Source organism: Zingiber officinale, chromosome 6A (assembly GCF_018446385.1).
Source record: "Zingiber officinale cultivar Zhangliang chromosome 6A, Zo_v1.1, whole genome shotgun sequence".
Lineage (NCBI taxonomy): Eukaryota > Viridiplantae > Streptophyta > Magnoliopsida > Zingiberales > Zingiberaceae > Zingiber > Zingiber officinale.
The window spans coordinates 69,464,928-69,487,586 of NC_055997.1; the positions used below are offsets into that span (position 1 = coordinate 69,464,928).

Sequence of the window (22,659 nt, forward strand, 5' to 3'; positions counted from 1 at the left end):
GTGACACCCCGATCACTTCCTCGAGTGTTCAGGCAAAAACATGGTTGTTACATGTAAGACATGAAACAAGCTCCTTTTTAAGTTCTTGAGGTAAGTTGGTCGCCACTTGTGTAACTGCTTCTGGCCGTCCTGGATGAATCTAGACTTCCTCTTTCTCTTCGTAGACCAGGGTGGTCAGTGCCTCTTGAATGTTGTTGACTTCCATCCGTTACAGCTTCCGGGTAGAGTTGGCTTCAGTTTTTACTATATCAATATAACACTTGCATGCAGCTAGTTGATCTTCCCTGACTTCCCCGACTTGATCATCCACAGGGAACTTTATTTTTTGATAGAAGGTGAAGACTACTGCCTGGACTTCAATTAAGGCCGATCAGCCTAAAATAACGTTGTAGGCATAGGGCACGTCCACTACTATAAAGGTTGATCGACGCATCCTCACTAAGGGCTCCTCCCCTAAGAATATGGCTAATTTTATTTGACTGAGCGGTTGGATCTCATTACCCGTGAATCCTTACAAAGGAGTCATCATGGGTTGAAGCTTACTCGGGTCTATCTACAACTGCTCGAACTCTTGTTTGAAAGTGATATTGCAGAGCTACCTGTGTCAACAAAAGTAAGGGAAATATTATAATTGGCTATAACAACCTTGATTATTAATGCGCCATCATGGGGCACTTCCATCCCAACTAGATTTTTGGGCCCAAAGCTACTTTCGGGCTCGACCGCCTGCCCTGTGCTACAACCGACTATGTGAATCTCTAAATGCCGAGCATGTACCTTCCTTGCTCGATTGGAGTCTCCATGGGGCGGAACCCCAGCTATCATATTGATGTTGCCCTGGGTGTCATTATTGTGGTTCTCCTCATGTCGGGTCAGGAGCTCCAGTTGGTTTCGGGTGGGAGTTGGTGTCCGGTCCATGGGTGGCGGTGGCATCCTCTGGCGTCGCTCATCCTCTTGTTGATTTCTTTTAGGTGAGCCACTTGGTCGTCGAAAGGGGCGGCAGTTAGGCGATGGAATGCGCTGATAAAATCTCCGATTGACTCCTAGCGATTGGCCAAAGTATAGCAATCTTGTGTATCGTGAGTAGTCGACCGGTGGAGGGTACACTATCGTTACGAACATCCTTGGGGGGGGGGGGGGGCTCAGGATATCTCTCTTGCTCGACCTCCACATGCTACATGACATGGGGTCATGATTCTTAATGAGAAGTTGAGGACCCGTTTGGGATCCCCTAGGTGGAGGAGCAGGTAATGCTCGACGTTCGGGCGTCAAAGTCGCAGTTGGCGCTGTGACCTCCTTCCTTTGGGAGGCTTGCGCCTCTTGAACATTGATGAATTCAGCCGCCCGATCCAATAGATGATCGAAGTTTCTTGGATGTCTCCTAACCAAGAATACAAAGAACTTATTATTGCTGAGCCCTTAGGAAAAGGCACTCACAGTGGCTGTAAGAACGTCCATGGCCACTTGATTAAATTTTTTAATATAGGTCCTTAATGATTCCTTGAGCCTCTGTTTGAGTGAGAAAAAACTTAAGGGAGTCTTTTGGTAGCGTCGGCTGCTAGCAAAGTGATGAAGGAAAACCTTGCAGAAATCCTTAAAATAGTGAATGGATTCAACAGGTAGTCGCTTAAACTGCCTTTTCACTGAGCCGCCGAATGTAGTGAGGAACACCTGGTATTTTACCCCATCGGTAAATTGATAGAGAAGGACAACATGCTCAAATTTAAGGAGATGATCCTCAGAGTCAGTCGACCCTGAGTATTCCCCTATCGCCAAAGTCTGATAGTGCTTCAGCAGCTTGTCTTCTTGCACCTTCTGAGAGAACGGGGTGATAATTTCTTGAGGGGAGCTGCACCGTGCTAGAGCCTTTCCCCTGCATCCATCTCAGACAAGTGCCTCTCTAGAAGACTCCTGATGTGGTCCTTCTTGGCCCATGTGCTCAGGCGGTGTGCGAAAGAGAGCTCAATGGCGTGGAGCCAGTGAGTGAGACGCACGCGCCAAATGAGTTGAACCTTCCTCCCTGGCTCCTCTCTCCCTCTGATGAAGTCGCTGTTGATGCGACGAGATTAGGTGGCAGCAGAGTACCACTGTTGGCTCCTTGTTGTTGTTTTTGTTGTTGCTATTGCAGTAATCATTATGCTCGGGTGTTGATGAGTAAATCTAAGTCTTCTTGTGTCAAAGTAACGGTAGTGAGTGTTCCAGTTTCCTCCATCTCTGATTCTCAGATTCAGGCAAAAGTTTCCATAGACGGTGCCAAATTTGATGTTGTCTGAAAGTTGCAGAGATGATGCGCGGGGTATGATGGATTGGTAGTTGACTAGTAGAAGACCTTTCTATCCGAGAAGAAGCTTTTCTTCAATCCTACATACAAGGAGACGAGCCAATAAAATGTTAGTGTCTAGAAACTAGAGGGGAGTCTCTGGCGAAGGCTCTCTGATGCTCAAGTCAGTACGAATCCGGATAGGTGGCTGAAGAACAGTAAGAACGTGTGCGCGAGAGTAAAATTACCAATGTTCCGAGAATGTACCTTCACCATGGAGAGGACTCCCCCTTTATATACCATCTCTTAGAACCTCCGCAATCATAAGATAGCAAAGTGTATCGGAGTTTGTTAGGCAAGGCGCAATAATTATCTGAGGGATCTTTCTTTTACCCACATGTATACTTCTTTTGTCGTCTATAGCTTAGGTCATTATTAAGGTTATTTGAAGGAATATGCTATTATAAGTGGTCGGTTGATGGGGGGCAAGATGGTCCCTGGAGAAGGTTCTAGGAGAATATTCTCTGACATATAATTGTTATTCTGATAGATTATTAGGATGTTGTCTGCTGAATATATCTTGGACGGTCCTTGAGGCCGACCATTTCTATTAAGCTTCTCGTTACATTCTGTATAATATGCTCTATTGTGTATTATACTGCAGGTATCTCGGCCAGCCTGTAAGGCCGATCACTTTTATATCTGTCTCGATATTAAGCCGCTCAGTTATGTTCTGCATAGCATTGAGATATTCATTCGGAGAATAATATAGTGCCTTGGTCATGTTAGCAATACATTTTGAGAAATAATATGATGCTCTATGCTTCCTAGAAGTCCCTCTGATAACTTATGCTTTGTTGGAAATTCGTCTGGACAATAATATAAGGATGAGTGTTTCAAATCGGGCGACCTTTTACTCGTCCGGGGCTTTGCTAGAAATCCGTCCAGGTAAGAATATGGGGATGAGTGCTTCAAACCCGAGCGACCTTTACCCGGCCAGGGCTTGTGTAAAGAGATTTACGAGCCCCAAGGAGGTCGTCCCATACTTTAGTCAAACCTATGGTTGGTCGACTGTGAGATGGATAAGACATCTCAGCCAGCCAAGAAGGCTGGCCACCTCAAAATCTGGTCGACTATTGGATGGCCAGGCATGTTAGCTTTTAGGTAGAGTACTAAACTCCATTCATTTGACCAGCTTAAGAACCGATCGGTTACTTCTCATCCGGCTTGTAGCCCGACCAGGCTAGACCCTAGAACCCTAATGTTGTGTGAATGACAAGGCCGGATGGGGGATGTTCTTTTCCATTGACTTTGACCATCCTATCACCTTGACCTTGATCGTCACGTCACCTATTGGGTTCGTTCATTACATCCCGTATCACTCCATTGTTCTTCAGGATCTACTTGGACTTTACCAATTTCATATTGGACTTTCAATCTTTATAAATGTCAACTAACCATATTGCTAAAATAACAAATGAAATTGAGAGTATAAAACAAAGTATTCTTATACATATGAGTTTTAATTTTACAAATAACATAAAATTTTGAGATGGAAATAGACTCAAATACTGCTTAGATGTGAGTCATCCATAATATATAAATGGCACAAGTTAGAGATATTGTCTTTACTTAGTTCTACTATAAGGATCCTTTCGTTTTTTTATGCATCCATTTGTTGATATTCTTTAGGGTCAATATAACAAATTGATTTTCATCAAACGTTCGATATGCTCTCGTATGTATTTACTATACTGACATTTAAAAAACATGCACTTCAGCTGGTCTCCAATTCATTACTACATAAATCACAATCATCAATTTTCGATAAAGTTTTTTGTCTTTTGTTAATAACTTTTTTGTACACTTCGTCAATATGAACGGTTAGAAATATATGAGTCCAATTTCAAACAGTATGCCAATCTTTTTATATTTGGACCGATCAGAAAAATATCTTCTGAATTACACAACTTTTATCGCTATTAAATTGGGTAAAATATTTGGAAATTTAAGCATGATTATGACTTATTGTCAAACAAATAATGTGGATGAGTTGGCAGAATAACGTTCCGTAAAAATTAGTTCAATATTATAAGTGCATGCGTCAATAATTTAAACAATGACAACAAATAATTGAATTAGATAGTGAACGTAAATAATGATATTTTAAATTGATAAAAATATATAATAATAGTAGTAGTAGCAATAATTCATGCTTAAACTAAACAATGAAATGACCATATAAATAGTACATATAATTAGAAACTTAATTTTTTTCTAATATTTGCGGCTTGCAACCGTAGAGAACCTAAAGTGAAGGGGCATTAATTATCTGGCTAGTTTTCTCTTACTCTACAAATCAAAGTTAAGTTATTTACTTTGATTAATTATCGACGGCAAACCAGTCGATATGAATTTTATTATAATAAAGAAGATTTTGTAGTAATTCATTTCAAATTAAGGGAGCGTTAGGTTCTCTCCTAGTAATCAGAATGGGAATGAGTATCATAGTATTATAGAATAGGAATGAGTATAAACTTTGATATCATTCTTAAAAATGATATTTGGTTAGTTAAATATTTTCAATTGGAATGAACCTAAATTTTCTTTTTTATCCTTACAGGAAAATAAAAGAAAAAATTAGATGGGAAAGAAAGTTCAATGTGAGAGAAACATATGATGAGAGAAAATGATGAGAGAGAAAGTATGTTGGGAAAAATGAAGAGAGGGAAAGTATGATGAGAGAAAATCAGGAGAGAGAGCATGATAGGAGAGATTGAGAAGAAAAAGTATGATGAGAGAGAAAGTGTGATGGGAAAAAAAATAAAGAGAGAGAAAGTATTATGAGAGAAAATGAAAGAGTGAGGAGAGAGAAAATATGATGATGAAGAGAGAGAAAACATGATGAAAGAAAATGAGAGACTGAAGAGAGAGAAAGTATGCTGAGAGAGAAAGAGTGATGGAAAAAATGAAGAGAAAGGAAGTATTATGAGAGAAAATGAAAAAGTGAGGAGAGAGAAACTATAATGAGAGAGAAAGAGTGATGGGAAAAAATGAAGAGAAAGAAAGTATGATGGGAGAAAATGAGAGATTGGAGAGAGAGAAAATCTAATGAGAGATAAAGTGTGCTAAGAGAGAAAGTGTGATTAAAGAAAATAAAGAGAGAGATTGCGATGAGAGAGAATGAAGAGAGAGAAAGTATGATGAGAGAAAATGAGGAGAGAGAGTATGTTAAGAGAGATTGAGGAGAGAGAAAGTACGATGAGAGAGAAAGTGCAATGAGAGAGAAAGTATGATAAAAAAATAAGGAGAAAGTGTGTAATGGGAGAGAAAGTGTGATGGAAGAGAAGAGAGAGAAAATGAGGAGAGGGAGTGTATGATGGGAGAGAATATAGAAAGAAAATGGTAGAGAATGTGTGATGAGAGACAATGAGGAGAGAGAAAGTATGTTGAAAGATAAATTGTGATGATAAAATAAGGAGAGAGAAAATATGATGAGAGAGAACAAAGAGAGAGTTAGTGTGAAATTAAAAAAAATTGAACAAATATATTAAGGATATTTTTGTCTAAAACTTAATTCACATTCCTATTCCATCAAAACCCAAGGGAGAGGGTGAGTTTCATCCATACTCAAATTTTTAAGTTACATTCCAAAATCTTGATTCTATTCTCATCAACCAAACACAAGGTTTGGGAATGAATCCATTCCCTCATTCCCAAACTCATAAATCAAACGTCACCTAAGTCTCATTTATATATATAGCTAGATCCGCATTTTTAATTACTGATCAAATCAAAATTGATTTGATTGAATATAATCAAGACTATATACTATGAATTTGTATGCAATTATGCTTGATAGTGTTTTATTTTCCCATTAATATGATTAACACTGTTTTTGAGTTTTAAGTACCGTCAATTTACCTCAAGTTTACCTCTTCCTCATCTATAAATAGATGGGAGTTGCATGATACTCTAACACAAGAAATCACTTGACTGAAGTGAGTGATATCCGTAGCTTAACCATGGCTTCCCTTGTCATGCTCTCTGCTGCTCTCCTTCTCGGCCTCGTCCTGCCTTTCTCCATGGCCGACAACGTTCTCCTTGGCGGCGACAGGCTGAAGACCGGAGAATCCCTCACCGAAGGGGACTTTAGCTTCGATATGCAGTTCGACTGCAACCTGGTGCTGTACGACAACGGCCAGCCCGTGTGGTCCCCCCCATCCGACGGCCTAGGCAACAGCTGCTTCGCCCACTTGCAGACCAACGGCAACTTCGTCATCTACAACGGCAACGGCCAGGTTGTTTGGACGAGCAACACCGCCGGCGAGGAGGGCAACTACATCCTCGTCCTGCAGCGCGACGGCAACGTCGTCATCTACAGCCGCCCAATATTTACCATCCCCCCCAATTCCAAAGGCGTCGTGATGGTCAAAAGGGGCCACAACCATGAACTGGTGAACAGGAAGATCGCCATGGTGACCAAAAATTAGTTGGCTTCACCACTGCTGTAACCATGCATGGATCGCTATCAAATAAAACAGAATAAATGGAGCGAGGCATAAATAATAATATAATTAGCTACATGCATGCATGCTACGTAGCCTCGTTTTTATGTTGTACGTATTCTTTAGTTGGTGTCCATCACCTTAACTATCTACTTGCTCTGCTCTTTTTTTTTGGTTTTTTAATTTAAATTGAGTTGAAAAAAGAAAAACAATTAATTATAGCACATGATATAAATTGAAAAAATAAAATTAATATAAGGTATAATTAACCTTCCAGCATTGATAATTTTTATGAAACAATATTATTGGCTAATGTTTGTGATTTTGGAGGAGAAGGTTTTTTTTTTTAAAGTTTAGAGACCGTCTCTAATTGAAATACAGAATCATCAGTTAAAATAGTGGATAGTTATTCAATAGATAGCATATTATCATCGTCCAAATAACAAATGATAATTAATCTTCTAGCATACTTATAAGTATTGAGCTAGAGGGCGAGTGATGAATACTATGTGGTGATTTCACGTTCGTTTTTTAATGTCATGTTTGTATATAATGTGTTAGTATGCAGCAGAGTGAATAAAAATAAATTACAAGATAAACACACACGCACAACATATCAATTTAATATGGTTCAAAATCTCTGATTCCTACTCTACGGTCTGCCATTCTAGTGAAATGAATCACCAGTAGTTCTCTTCTTGCCGGATACTTTAGAGAAAACGCTTATAACATTTATTGTTATACCAGCAATACAAAAATAAAACAAAGATATAAATAAAATAATTTATATTGAAAGGAATTTTACTTTAAGTGCTTTGTGATTACTTTACAATTAATGTCTCTTGTGGCAAAAGACGATTCGCTCGTTCCCAGCATCTCCGCCAACTCGTCCTTAGGCCAACACGGAGAAGGTAAATCACGGGTGACTACTAGCTATTAGTGCAAATGGTCAAGACATGGGGGAGGTTATGCTCAATCACGTTGAGTTTCGAACCCAAGATCTCATGTGGCAACATCCCATATCCAAGGCTGGCCCTGAGGCATGTCATCGGGGGCAATGGCTTAGGACCCTTGATTTTTAGGGACCCCAAATTTGACATACATATACAATATATATTATATATAATTAGATTATTTTAATAAAAAATCAAAAAATATATTTTATTAGATTATTTTAATAAAGGTCCAAAAATATATATATTGTTGGATTGTTTTACCAAAGGCAAAAACAAATATTTTCCATTAAAATTTAAGAAAAAAAATCTAAAAATGAAAAGAAAAAAAAATTGAGTGTAAATGATTCTTTTTTCCTTTTCCAAGACTTTATTAATTATATAACTTTTTTTCATTAATTTGTTTACAAAAGTCAGAAGACTCCGAAGAATAAAATCTGAATCCTAGATGATAATTTTCTCCCTTTTTCTCCTTTGAATCTCTTCTAATTAAATTAGAAAAGTCTATTCGTCCAATTGAAGTTTTAGTTTCTTCAATATCATCATTCATCAATATATAAACTTACAATGTAAGTTATCTACTTATTTATATTTTTTTTTATTGTCAATATTCAATATTGATTTTTAATATTGCATTAGAGTCCAATATTTTATGATTTTCCTTGTAGATTTGAAAGAGTTTAAATAAATTATCTCAATTTTAATTATCATAAAATAGATTATATCGATTGCTTCAAGCATAAAGACTTTATTGTTCTTTCACTATTATTTTCACTACTTGTGTTTGTTTCATTGCTAGTTTTGTGTATTTTATTTTTACACTTGGAATTTGTAGTGCAAACATGTTTCTAAAGACATCATTCTGGAGTCAGAAAAGAAACAAAAGAAAAAGAGTGGAACAAATTACTAAAACTTACAAAGGTATTCTTCGTAAATTTTTTATAGCTAGCTCTTCAATTGAAGATTTAGTTGATAAATTACAAGAAGAAAGTCAAGAAGAACCAAATGATCATGCAACAAATGAACAATAATCAAGTAATCAAGAAGAACTAAATGATAATACAATCAATGAACGGGAAGAATTGAGAGAAAATTATGACCATAATTATGCAATAAATGGGCAGGAAGTATTAAGAGAAAATGATGATAATGATTTGAATGTAAATGACTTAACAATTTTATGTATTGAAAATGAGGTGTTAGAAAAACTTGATTTTGAAGACCTTATTGATGATTTTACTTCTCAAAATGCTAGAAGATCTAGATTTTTTTCAATGAATTTTTAATACTTGTTTTTTTTTTTTGTAGGTATTGCACTTTTTGGAGAAACTTGAGTAACATATTTTGTATGATGTTGCACTTTTTAAAGAATCTTGAGAAATATATTTTGTATGAAATTTATTATATTTTAAATGAAATATATTGATTTTAAAAATTTTCTATTAAATTCTATTCAAATTGTATGTTAGTAAAAAAAATTCCTATAAAGATCCCTTTTCTCTTTTCACCAAGGGCATCCGAAGAGGTTCCTTTTCTCTTTTCGCCAAGGGCCCCCAAAAGTTAGGGCCAGCCCTGCCCATGTCTTAACCATCGCACCGCCCCGAGGGGACTACAATTAATGTCTCCTGAGTATTGGCGAGTTGGATTTAGATGTTTGATCAATATGTTAATTGGTTGAGTAAGATATTTGCCAAGAAGAGGAAAGTTCAAGTGTGTCAATGATGACCTAACAATTAACGGTCAGAAGTTCAATATGAATTTTACAAGAGAAAAATCTAAGTGGATCACGATTAACTGAACACTTAACGGTTGATGAAGTCTAAATTAGTCAAGAATGACTAGATGTTTGGTAATGGTGAAATCCTGATAGATCAAAGTTCATCAGATATTAGATAACGGTAAAGTCTCGACGGGTCAATATTGATTGAATGCTGGATAAAGAAAGTCATTATAAGTTAAAATTAATCGGATACTAGGCATGACTAGAATTATGAGGCCAAAAGCTTGAAATAAAGTAATCAGTTGATTGATTAGATTCATTAGTCGATTGAATTATAAATCATGTTTAGGGTGCTCATGTCTCCTCGGATGGGTCTAGTGGCTAGCACATGAGGTGTTACGTGTTGGAGTGTATACTGAAAGCCTAAGCTTTGTAAACATTCATTATGAATAAAGAATCACATTTGGTCAAATTGTCTACATTTAGTTGTAGTTGTTCAATTAATTTATACTGTAGATAACATAGTATGTGGTGCCACATGCAGAAGATGATGTTATCAGTACCTTATAAATTATAAACAGTAGCTCACGACCAAAATGGAAAGGAACAAACCATTAGAAGGTCGTAGTGTAATTAGGTATCAGTTTATCTTGACTGTATAATTACACTAGTACACTTAGAGTGTATTGAGTAGGACCATTTGAGGTCGTTTCTTTTATACTGACTTCATAAAGAAACAAAGACCTCGGTTATTATGGAAGTGTGCGCTCTTAATCCTAATATAATAACAAGCACATATATTTGATATTTATTTCTTTAATTTATCAGTGGGTGAGATTTAGTTCGATGAATCAATAAACCCGATAAGTTGGGAAATGATATCACTTATAGTGTGTGTTGTTGATTATATAAGGAAACTGTGTCCTAGATATACTAGGTTGATAATGTCCCCAAGAGGAGCTCATAAGGATTGTCATGTTAAACCCTGCAGGTGGACTTAGTCCGACATGACGATAAGGTTGAGTGGTACTACTCTTGGACTTAGATATTAATTAAATGAGTTGTCAGTAACTCACTTAATTAGTGGACATTCGATATCTTAAACACAGGGAGACTAACACACTCATAATAAGAAGGAGCCCAAAAATGTAATTTGGGATTGATGCGGTAGTTCAATAATAGTTCTCTAGTGGAATGAATTATTATTGATAAAATTAAGTTGTGTGTTCGGGGCGAACACGGGATGCTTAATTTTATCGGGAGACCAAAACCAATTCCTCCTCTCGATCCCTATCGTAGCCTCTTATTTATAGAGTACTATACCCACCTATACCCACCTTCATATCCATGAGAAAGGGGTCGGCCAAGCTAGCTTGTGGTTCAAGCTAGGGTCGGCCAAGCCTTGGTTCATGGGTGGCCGGCCCTAGCTTGAACCCAAGCTTAGGTGGCCGACCCCCATTAAATTAAAAAGAATTTTAATTTTAATTTTTATTATGTGGAAGATATAATTTATTACAGAGAATTAAAATTAAAATATCTCTCTTTAAAAAGATCTACAAAAAGATTAAAAGAAAGAGATTAGATCTCTTTCCTTATTTGTAGATTGGAAAGATATTTTATTTTCTCTGAAAAATTATTCACATGTTGAAAATTAAAATTATAGAAATTTCTTTTTATCAACCATGAAGGGATTTTAAAAGGAAATTTTATTTTTTAAAATTTCCAAAGATAAAAAAGGAAGTTTTAATTGTTGATTAAAATTATCTTATTTGCTTTACATAAGGTGGCCGGCCACATACAATTAATTAGGAAAATTTATTTAATTTTTTCTTAATTAATTGTTATCAAGGAAAGTTAAGGAAATTTTATTATAAATAAATTTCCTTATTTGCCAAAGCCAAGGAATATAAAAGAAGGGGTAGGGGTGTCTTTATGGTGAACAACCTCTATTATTTTTCCTCCCTCTTTTCCTTGGTGTGGTGGCCGGCCCTTCCCTTTCTCTCTTCTCCTCTTGTTGGCCGAAACCTATCTTCTTGGTGGAGCTTTTGTTTGTGGCCGGATCAAGGAAGGAGAAGAAGGAGAGAAAGCAAGTCTCATCTCTAGCATCCCTTGGAGCATTGGTGGTGGCCGAAATTATTCATCCTTGAAGGAAATTATTGTGGCCGGCCATCCTCTTCCTTTCTTCCACTTTTGTGGTGGCCGAAACTTATCTCTTGCTTGGAGTTCTTGTGGTGGCCGGATACTACTTGGAGAAGAAGAAGAAGGAGAGAAAGCTTGTATCCCTTGGAGCTTGGTTGATGTTTTGTTCTTCGTCCTTGGTGAAACTTCTTTGTGATTGGCCGAACCTAGCTAGGAGAAGAAGAAGGTGCTTGGTGGTTTCTCATCTCGGAAGATCGTTGCCCACACAACGTCCGAGGTTAGAAGAGGAATACGGTAGAAAATCAAGAGGTTTTTCTACAAGGTATAACTAGTAATTTATCTTTCCGCATCATACTAGTTATTTATGGAAATAATACCAAATAAAAGAGGCATACGATTCTAGAGTTTCGAATTTGTTTTCGATATAGTGTTCTTTTGTTTTTCTTTCCCTTGTGATTTGATTGTTCTTTTCGGTTAACCTAAAGTTATTTTAGGAAATTAAATATTATTTTTCCGTAAAAGGTTTTGTCTAGTCGGTGGTGGTTGCTCCCATATCCAAGAAGGTCATGTGCCTCGCCACGTCAGTACTGGGAACCAATTATGGAAATTAATATTTAATGAAATTAATAACTTAAGGTGATTTGGGTCGAACGTGTTAAGTTCCGCAGGAGACCCAAGTCAAAACCTAAAAGAACGAATAGATTAAGTTTTGGATCAAACGTGTTAAGTTCCGCAGGCGATCCAAAATTTAATTTAAAAGAACACATGGTAGCTAGGAAAAGGTTCAGACCTTTGTACAAAATTTTTGTACAGTGGAACCTCTAGGTTTTCCGAGTAGCAACCAACATTACGACCATGAGGTCTGGGGTTTGAATCTCGGCAAAATCGAGGTAAATGTCTCCCTTATGTGCTAGTCACTATTCCAAAGGCTAGTAGCCACCCGTGATTTACCTCCTCCGTGTTGGCCCTGGGACGGGTTGGCGGGGGCACTGGAGGCGAGCGTATTCGTCATTTGCCACCATGTTCAGTGTGCTCACTTGTACATGTTGGCATAGGGACGGGTTGGCAGGGCCACTGGGGTGAGTGAATCGCCTTTTGTCACATGGTAAGGGTGCTCATCTTCCCCTGTGCCTTGGCCACCTACACTAATGGTTAGTAGTAACTCATGATTTACCTCTTTTGTGTTGGCCTAGGGAGGGGTTGGCGGGAGTGCTGGGGGTGATCGAATCGCCTTTTGCCACATGTTCAGGGTGTTCGATGCCCTAGGGTGTAGCTGAGCCGATAATCATGTAACAGTTTTATAATATGTTCAGGAAGCTTGGGAGCGCAGCTATGAGTTAGCATACGGGAGCCCAATTACACTACTATGAGTCAGGTTTTTATGTTGGCTACATGCATGGTACGTAGCCTCATTTTTATATATGTTGTATATAAAAGAGAATCATTCAATATGATTACACTAAAATAAAATTAAGACCTATTAATTATTTATTTCACTTGTTACTTTGTTAATTGCCAGAGTTTTATAATATTTTTTTATTTATTACTTTATCAATTGACGGAGTCTTATAATGTATTTATATATTGTCTCTTTATGGACAAATCAAAGCAATCTATAATTTTATTATTTCATCTCGTTTTTCAATCTTATTGTCTTTCATGGTATTAGAGCGATCACTTTTTCTTTTCTCCTAATAATAAAGGATGGACCGTTCTATGCCAATTCAGTCCTTGTTTATTTGTGTGAAACAAGTTGGTTCAATAAATTTTAAAGAGACCACTAGAGCTCATGGAAGGGGATGTTAAGTTGTCATTGGTGGACAATGTGCATAGATGTCACTTAATGGAAGCATGTGACGAGAAGCATTATTATCTGAATCACTTGTTGATGCCGACAAGGAAGTAAGCTAATATGGTGATTTAGATGACAGACATGTATTATCTGAGGGTCCAAAAATAGAGAGCATATTATCTTCGACTGGCGAGATTTCCAAGATTGGAGCAGCAACTTGAGGTGATTTTGATGGTATAGGGGAGTTATCATAGAGCTCCAGAATATGACCTAGGATGTCATCACTTCTTATAATGTTAGGTGACATTAAGAAAGTGTCACCTGTATCTGGAGGAGAGATCGAAGAAAAGCTACTGAAAAGGGGAGCAGAGACTCATCAAAAGTAATGTGTCGTGAAATATAAATTCGTCTTGTTGGTATATGCAAGCAACGATAACCATGGTTTCATGGATTATCTAATTGGTTATAAGCTCAAGGATTTTCTAGATAAAAGACTGACTCATCTCTATTTCACAAATATAATGATGGATCTATGATATTTTTTCTTATTTATGTGGATGACATCCTAATAACCGGTAACGATCACAAAGGTATCACAACTTTATTAAGTCTTCTCAATTAAGAATTTCCTACTCGATATTTGGGTATTGCTTATTTTTTTCTTGGTATTGAACTTATTCTACATGAGGAAAGTTGTCTCCTTTCTCAAATAAAATATATTACTGGGCTTCTTCAAAGAGCTAAAATGGATGGTGCACATCTGGTCTCTACACTTATTGCTATAAATATTGCACCAAAAATTTGGTATGATAATATTGGAGCAACATATCTCACAGCAAATTCAATTTTTCATGGTGGCAAAAGGTGAATACGCTCACCCCAGCACCCCCACCAACCCGTCTAAGGGTCAACACGGAGGAGGTAAATTACGGGCGGCTACTAGTCTTTGGAATAGTGACGCAAATTCAATCTTTCATGCTTGTACAAAATATGTGGAAATTGATTTTCATCTTATTCAAGAGCGTGTGATGACTCAACAATTATATGTTTCTTATATTTCTATAGAAGATCAAATTGTTGATATTTTTACTAAGCCATTATACAAGCAGCATTTTAACAAGTTGCAAGCAAACTCAACGTCAGAGATCTTCTGTTGAATTTATCAAGGTATAAAAGAAAATCATTTAATATGATTATATTAAAATAAAATTAGAAACTATTAATTATTCCTTTCATTTGTTATTTTTGTCAATTGACAAGGTCTTATAATATTTTTTTATTTATTACTTTATCAATTGATGAAATTTTATTTTATATATATATATATATATTTTTTTTCCCTTTACAGCAATCTATATTTTTATTATTTCATCTAGCTCGTTATTCAATCTCATTTTCTTTCAGTATCGACTGTTAAGTCGGTGTGACAGTGGCAGTCGATCACCGTAATTATCTTGTTGCCACCGCGTGAATGTAAAATTGAAACACTAGAATCAAGGACGAGAATCACTACTTGCTCCACTCTTTTTTAATTTTTTTTAAAATTAAATCGCGTTGAAAAAAGAAAAACTAATAATTGAAGAAATCTAATAGCACATATATATATAAATTAAAAAAAAAAGTAATACAAGGTCCAATCTAAGTAACCTTCCAGCTTTGCTAATATGAAAACAATATTAATATTGGCTAATATTTGAGAGTTTGCGGGTACTCGAGAGTGTGCACGTGATTCGGGAGTCATATACTCGGGATCCTACTCAGATTTTGTGTCAGGACCGATAGAGTTAAAGGAGGCTAAATAGCTCACTTCGATTGTTCATCGCAGTGGATACTTGAAACTGAAATCATCATAATCCTAACAACTTAATTAACTTGGTTTCTATCTCCTTGGGATAACTACTCTTCTTGAGATAGCTAATCTAAGAGTACACACCAATGATCACAAATTATACTATAAACTCTCATTCTCAGAATAAACCGACGGTGGCAAAACCTTTCACAACAAGCTTTGAAAAGAATATAGCAACAAAGGAGAAGAAGAGAGGAACGATCACAAGTTTTTGGCTTAGTTTTCTTTCTCTGATTTGTTTGAAGATTGAAAAGTGAGAGCTTGGCATTGGGATAAGCGGAGATAGTAATGGAATAGTATTATCGTTTCGTGGCCAAATCTCCCCTTTTGAACACTTCAAAATCTAGCCGTTTCTCAATTTTTCGTCATTGCTTATCGATTAGCAAAGCTCTTAATTGTTTATTTCTAACTTATCCGTTAAACAATTACTGACTTCATATCAAAGGCTGAGATTACTCCATTTTAAATCTTAATCGATTGGTGGGAGTATTCAATTGATTAGTAACCTTAATCTATTACATAATCAATTTGGTAACTTTCTTTCCTTACGAAGAAAGCCTACTAATCGATTGCACCAATCGATTGACCATGCCTAATCAATTGAGCAATCGATTCGGCAATGCTCTGTGCGCTTGTAGAAAGCCTGTTAATCGATTGGGTAATCAATTATGCTAGTGTCTAATCGATTGGGTAATCAATTCGGTAACTCTATGTGTACTCGTAGAAAACTGCTAATCGATTGCACTAATCGATTAGTCTAGTACCTAATCGATTGGGCAATTGATTTGACAACTCTCTATGCGCTCATAGAAAGTCGCTAATAGATTGTACCAATCGATTAGACATGTATAATCGATTGTGCAATCGATTCAACAACTCTTTGTGTGTCACAGAAAGCTTGCTAATCAATTGCACTAGTGCCTAATCGATTGGGGAAGCTGTTGTGTGCTTGCGATCGTTTACCAATCTATTCATAAACACATCAATCAATTCCAATTATCTCATGCCAGATAACTGTTGAGACTTTCAGGCCGCAAAAATTACTTTTTGCGTTGTGGAAACCCTGAAGTCTTGCCACGGATCCGTGCGAAGATATATAAAATTATCATGTACATGTTTCCTAAGCCTAGATCTACACTAGATCTACAAGAAAGGGGTTTATACCTTTGAAGCGAAGCCCTTCGTAAATCCCGCTCGTCCAGAAGAGTTGCCGAATCTCGAGAGTATCAAATGTATACTCCTCTATGTGTATCCACACGAACAATAGGTGAAGAAAAACACAATTAAGAGTGTGCTAGCACCCTTAGAAGGTCATGGCAATGGAGGAAGAGAGGGAGAGAAGAGGAAGAAGAAGATTGCTTGAATGCACACTAATGTGATGCCTTAATGTGGCCGACCACACATGAAGGTTTTTAAACCTCCATGTAATACCAAGAGTCATGACTCTTGGTCTCCCTCATGAGGTGGCAAACCTTGATGATGTGGAACATCATCATTGGCCGGCCCATGCCAAGTGGCATTTGGTCAAGTCAAACTTGACCAATGAAGTGACATTTGGTAAAGTCAAATTTGACCCTTCATCTTCCTTCTCAAGTCAAGTCAAACTTGACCTCTCATCTCCCATGGTTGATCAAATCTAACCATTTGATTCAAACCAATTTAATTTAATGAATCTATATTCATTGAATTAAATCGACTCAATGAATCCAAGTCTAAATTAGACTCATTTGACACATGAATCAAATTGAGTCCAACTCAATTAGTTTATTTTGGATTACTCTTAATCCAATTTGGTTCATCATATGAACCTAATCCTCTTGGTTGATCATATGAACCTATTCTCCATCTAATTGTCCTTTGTGTGTGACCCTATAGGTTCTTGTAACATTTGCAATGCTCCGAAACCCATTTAGAAGCATAAGTAATGAGCGATATCTAGCAACACATCATTACTACCCAAGTTACAAGAATGTTGAGATCCAACATCACCTTGTGACTACTAATTATGACCCTTCACAATATATGATAATGTCCTTCTATCCTACACATCTAGATTGATCAAATGAGGCATAGACCGTGTCATCCTCTAATCAATCTATATCTTGAACTCCAAGTAGACTCACTCTAATTAAATGAGCTCAATATCTCATATTGACTCATTTGGGCATGACCATGCACTTAGTGGTCTCACTCTATTAAGAATGTTGAAGTCACTCCCATAATATAGAAGAGATAGATCCCATCTACATCACTCACATCCCTCCACATAATTTGTTACATACCCAGTAATCGCCTTTATAGTTCACCCAGTTACGGGTGACGTTTGACGAAGCCAAAATATATAACTCCTTATGTAGGGAACCATGGTGACTTCAGGTCCAAGGACTAATAGTCATACTAATAGTCGCATGAGAAAGTATATAACACTCATATAACGATCCATCATACTTTCTCATGATGGGCCATTCAGTATACATTCTCCAATGCATACCCATGTGTCAACTTGATATCTCTATATCCATGACTTGTGAGATCAAGTCATCGAGTTGACCTACATGCTAGTCTCATCGCATTAACATTGTCCCTGAATGTTAATACTTGATTAGGAATGATTAAGAGTAGTGTTCTCTATATCATCTCACTATCGTTCAACCAATCGATTGATATAGATAAGAACCTTCTACTCATGGACGCTATTATACTTAATTATTTGACACCAATACAAGTATAATAACCATAAAAGAAATGCCTTTATAAACATATAGGAATATGATACATCGAGTCCATACAACAATTATCATATGATTGACTCTAGGGCTCTAACTAACAATCTCCCACTAGCACTAGTGCCAATCAGTGTAGGGTATAATACCCAATGACCTAGTATGACCATCATGCTTTCTTTGTGCCAAAGCCTAGGTCAAGGGATCAGCGACGTTAGCCTCTGTGGGTACTCTGCAAATCTTCATATCTCCTCTATCGATGATCTCTCGAATGAGATGGAAGTGCCGTAGTATGTGTTTGGTCTGCTGGTGTGAGTGAGGTTCCTTAGCCTGTGCAATTGCTCCATTGTTGTCACAATAGAGCTCAATAGGATCTGCAATGCTAGGAACCACCCCAAGTTCAGTAATGAACTTGCGGATCTAAACTGCCTCCTTTGCTGCCTCTGATGCAGCAATATACTCGGCCTCTGTTGTAGAATCAGCAACTGTGTCCTGCTTTGAACTCTTCCAGCTCACAACACCACCATTTAAGCAAAACACGAACCCAGACTGCGATCTATAGTCATCCTGGTCAGTTTGGAAGCTGGCATCACTGTAACCCTTTACAGCTAGCTCATCATCGCCTCCATATATCAAGAAATATTCTTTAGTCCTTCTTAAGTACTTAAAAATATTCTTGACCACTATCCAGTTACACTCACCTGGATCTGACTGGTATCTGCTCGTCATGCTCAAAGCATATGAGACATTAGAACGAGTACATAGCATGACGTACATGATAGATCCTATGGTTGAAGCATAAGGGATCTTATCCATGCGGTCTCTCTCCTTTCTAGAAGAGGGACTTTGAGTCTTCGAAAGACTCACACCATGTGATATCGACAGAATTCTGCATGGCAAACCATAGTAATACCTTGTCAACATATGTACTCTGACTTAGGCCAAGCAATCTCTTAGATCTATCTCTATAGATCTTTATGCCTAGGATGCAGGTTGCTTCATCTAAGTCCTTCATTGAGAAACAATTCCCTAGCCAAGTCTTGACAGACTGCAGCAAAGGAATGTCATTCCCAATGAGTAGTATGTCATCCACATACAATACAAGGAAGACAACTGTGTTCTCTACAACCTTCTTGTAGACACAGGGTTCATCTTCATTCTTGATGAAACCAAACTATTTGATTGCATCATCGAATCGAAGATTCCAGCTCCGAGAAGCTTGCTTTAGTCCATAAATGGACTTATGCAGCTTGCATACTCTGTCAATATGCTGTGGATCTACAAAACCCTCAGGTTGTGTCATGTACACATCCTCGAGCAAGTTTTCATTCAGAAATGTGGTTTTGACATCCATCTGCCATATCTCATAATCGTGGTATGCTACAATAGCAAGCATGATCCGAATGGACTTAAACATCTTTACTGGAGAAAAAGTTTCATCATAGTTAATACTATGAATTTACTTGAAACCTTTAGCTTCCAGACGACCCTTATATATAAGTCCATTCATGTCAGTCTTTCTCTTAAAGACCCACTTACACCCAATGGGTTTGACACCTTCAGGTGGATCAACCAAAGTCCATACTTGGTTGGTGTACATGGATTCCATCTCGGATCTCATGGCCTCTAGCCATTTCTCAGAATCTGGTCTCATCACAGCTTCCTGATAGGAGGTAGGCTCATTCTCAACGAGCATAACATCATCATGGTCAGACAAGAGAAATGAGTATCTCTCAGGTTGACGACGTACCCTATCAGACCTGCGAAGAGGTATGTCTACTTGAACTGGTTGTTGTTCCTCAACTCCTTGTGGAACAATCTCATCATCCACAACACTTTGTGGTTCTAGTTCAACTTCCATCAAGGCTTCAGTGCTATGGTCCATATCTTGAACTTCTTCAAGATTGAACATACTCCCACTAGTTTTTCTAGAAACAAAGTCCCTTTCTAGAAAAACCCCAGTCTTAGCCACAACTACTTTGTGTTGATTAGGAATGTAGAAGTAATATCTCTTCGTTTCCTTTGGATATCCTATAAAATAGCATTTATCGGATTTGGGTCACAGTTTATCCGAGACTTGACGTCGAACGTAAGCCTTACAACCCCAAATCCTCATAAAAGACACCTGGGCATCTCTCCCAGTCCATATCCTATATGGTGTCTTTATCACAGCCTTGGATGGAACATGGTTGAGTATGAATGCTGCTGTGTCTAGAGCATAGCCCCAAAGAGATATAGGAAGATCTGTGTGACTCATCATAGATCACACCATATTTAATAAAATACAATTCCTCCTTTCGGATACACCATTCCACTGTGGTGTTCTAGGAGGAGTGAATTGGGATAGAATCCCACACTCAGCTATATAGTCACGAAACTCATGGCTAAGGTATTCACCGCTTCGATCTGATCGAAGTATCTTAATACTCTTGCCAAGCTGGTTTTGTACTTCATTCTTGAATGCTTTGAACTTTTCAAAGGATTCAGACTTATGTGTCATCAAATACATATAACCATATCTACTGAAGTCATCAGTAAATGTAATGAAGTAATTATAACCACCTTTGGCTGCGACATTGAAAGGGCCACATACATCACTATATATTAGTCCTAGCAAGTCAGTCGCTCTCTCGTTGTGTCCACTAAATGGAGTCTTGGTCATCTTGTCCAGTAGGCATGACTCGCATGTCTCATATGATTCAAAATCAAATGAGTCCAGCAAACCATCTTTATGGAGCTGGGATAAGCGTTTGTCATTTATATAACCTAAGCGACAGTGCCAGAGATAGGTTTGGTTCATTTTATTTAATTTGAATCTTTTGGTATTTATGTTATAGATGGGGTTATCTAAGTCTAGAATATAGAGTCCGATCATCAAAAGTGCACTACAATAGAACATATTGTTTAAATAGACGGAACAACATTTGTTCTTTATAATAAACGAAAAACCTTTCTTGTCCAAATAAGAAACTGATATAATGTTCTTAGTAAAAGCAGACACATAACAACATTCATCTAATTCTAGTACAAGCTCAGAGGGTAGAGATAGAAAGTACGTCCCTACAGCAACAGCAGTAACCCGTCCTCCATTGCCTACTCATAGGTCTACCTCGCCCTTCGTCAATGCCCTGCTATTTCTCAACGCCTGCACATTAGTACAAATGTGAGAAGTACATCTGGTATCTAATACCCATGATGAAGAAATAGAGAGATTAACTTCTATAACATATATACCTGAAGTAGAAGTCTCACTTCTCTTCTTCTTAAGATCTTCCAGGTAAACTTTGTTGTTCCTCTTCCAGTGCCCGGTGCGACCGCAGTGGAAGCAGGTAACATCCTTGGCGACCCCTCCTTTGGGTTTCAGTGCTTTGCCTTTGCCCTTGGCTTGGGACTTTCCTTTGCCTTTAGGCTTACCCTTGCCCTTATGCTTTTGTACCATCAAAATGGAGTTGGACTTAACCTTCTTAAGGTTGAGCTCAGTAGTTCTCAACATGCTAAGTAGCTCGGGTAGTGACTTATCAATTTCATTCATGTTGTAGTTCATGACGAATTGATTGTAGCTCTCTGGCAACACTACAACAAAAATGTTAAATGAAAACACCCCAAAGACAATGGTTTTAAGAGAAACCGTTGCGAATTTGATCAAAGACAACGGTTTTTGACAAAACTGTTGTCTTTGAACTCCCATTAAATATAAAAGACAACGGTTTTGTGAAAACTGTTGTCATTGAGCGGCTTCATTTTAAATCAACAACACTTTTTACAACGATTTTCTAAACCGTTGTCTTTATGCGCGTTTTTAAGGGATACGACAATAGTTTAGATAAAACTATTGTAATTTGACTTTGGTCTTTTTTTTCTCCTCGCGCGCAGTTTTGCTTTCCTTCCCTGAATATCTTTTCGGCGCCGTGTTTTCCCCTTAGCGTTCCCGAACCCTAGCCATATTTCTTTCCCTCTCCTCGTACTGCCTCCGTTGCTCTTTGTGGGGGTTGTCGCCCTTTCGGTCACCCTCCTCTACCGTGCCACCGCGCCTGTGGTTTTCATTTCCTCGACCTCCCGCCAAGTCGATTTCATCCATGCTTATCCTGTCATCCCGAAGCAGCAGCTGGCGGCTTCCGTTCCACCTCTGAGTTTATATCCCCCGCCGGAGCTGCAGTATGAACCGACGAGCTCTGCTCCTGCTGTTCTGCGGGATGCGACAGTGAGTGTTGCTTCTGTTTTTTTTCCCTCCCAGAAAAGAAAGATACCTTTTTAGGGTTCCGATGAAATGGTGATACTGCGATGACAGGAAAGCCAGGAAATGAGGTTGGAGAGGGTCCTGAAAGCGGCTGCTACCGCGGACAATGCGGTGATAATAACCTCATTGAATGTGTTCTGGTCCATGCCTGGATCTGTACTGGACGTGTTCCTGGAGAGCTTCCGCATCGGGAACGGGACAAGAGAGCTGCTGAACCACCTGGTCATCGTCGCCGTGGACGACAAGGCATACGAGTGGTGCGTCGTCGTGCACCGACACTGCTTAGACTTCAAGGTCGAGGGGGTAGACTTCTCCGCCGAGAGGGTGTTCAACTCGCCCGAATACTTAGACATGATGTGGGCGCAGCTCGATTTCCTGCACCTGGTGCTGGAGAAAGGCTTCGACTTCGTCTTCTCAGTGAGTTCGACGACCTCTCCATCTATGGATCCCGTCATTAGCGGCAACTTTTAGCAAAGAA

General features: G+C 38.1%; 2 protein-coding genes across 2 annotated transcripts; both read left to right on the forward strand.

Moving 5' to 3' along the window:
- The first annotated feature begins 6,223 nt into the window (after positions 1–6,223).
- Positions 6,224–6,920, forward strand: LOC121994042 (mannose-specific lectin-like). The gene has a single exon (XM_042548224.1). It carries the CDS (start codon positions 6,286–6,288, stop codon positions 6,751–6,753), a length of 468 nt encoding a protein of 155 aa, XP_042404158.1. The 5' UTR covers positions 6,224–6,285; the 3' UTR covers positions 6,754–6,920.
- Positions 6,921–7,603: 683 nt separating this feature from the next.
- LOC121994893 lies at positions 7,604–22,652 on the forward strand. Its single transcript, XM_042548779.1, has 3 exons — positions 7,604–7,679; positions 21,868–22,145; positions 22,233–22,652. The coding sequence occupies exons 1-3, from the start codon at positions 7,604–7,606 to the stop codon at positions 22,650–22,652; spliced, it is 774 nt and encodes a 257-aa protein (XP_042404713.1).
- The last annotated feature ends 7 nt before the right edge of the window (positions 22,653–22,659 follow it).

Coding starts and splice junctions, on each gene's coding strand:
- LOC121994042 (XM_042548224.1), top strand. CDS start 6,286: ATGGCTTCCCTTGTCATGCTCTCTGCTGCTCTCCTTCTCGGCCTCGTC.
- LOC121994893 (XM_042548779.1), top strand. CDS start 7,604: ATGTCTCTTGTGGCAAAAGACGATTCGCTCGTTCCCAGCATCTCCGCC. Junction 7,680..21,867: donor CTTAGGCCAACACGGAGAAG/GTAAATCACGGG, acceptor TTTTCCCCTTAG/CGTTCCCGAACCCTAGCCAT. Junction 22,146..22,232: donor CTGTTCTGCGGGATGCGACA/GTGAGTGTTGCT, acceptor CTGCGATGACAG/GAAAGCCAGGAAATGAGGTT.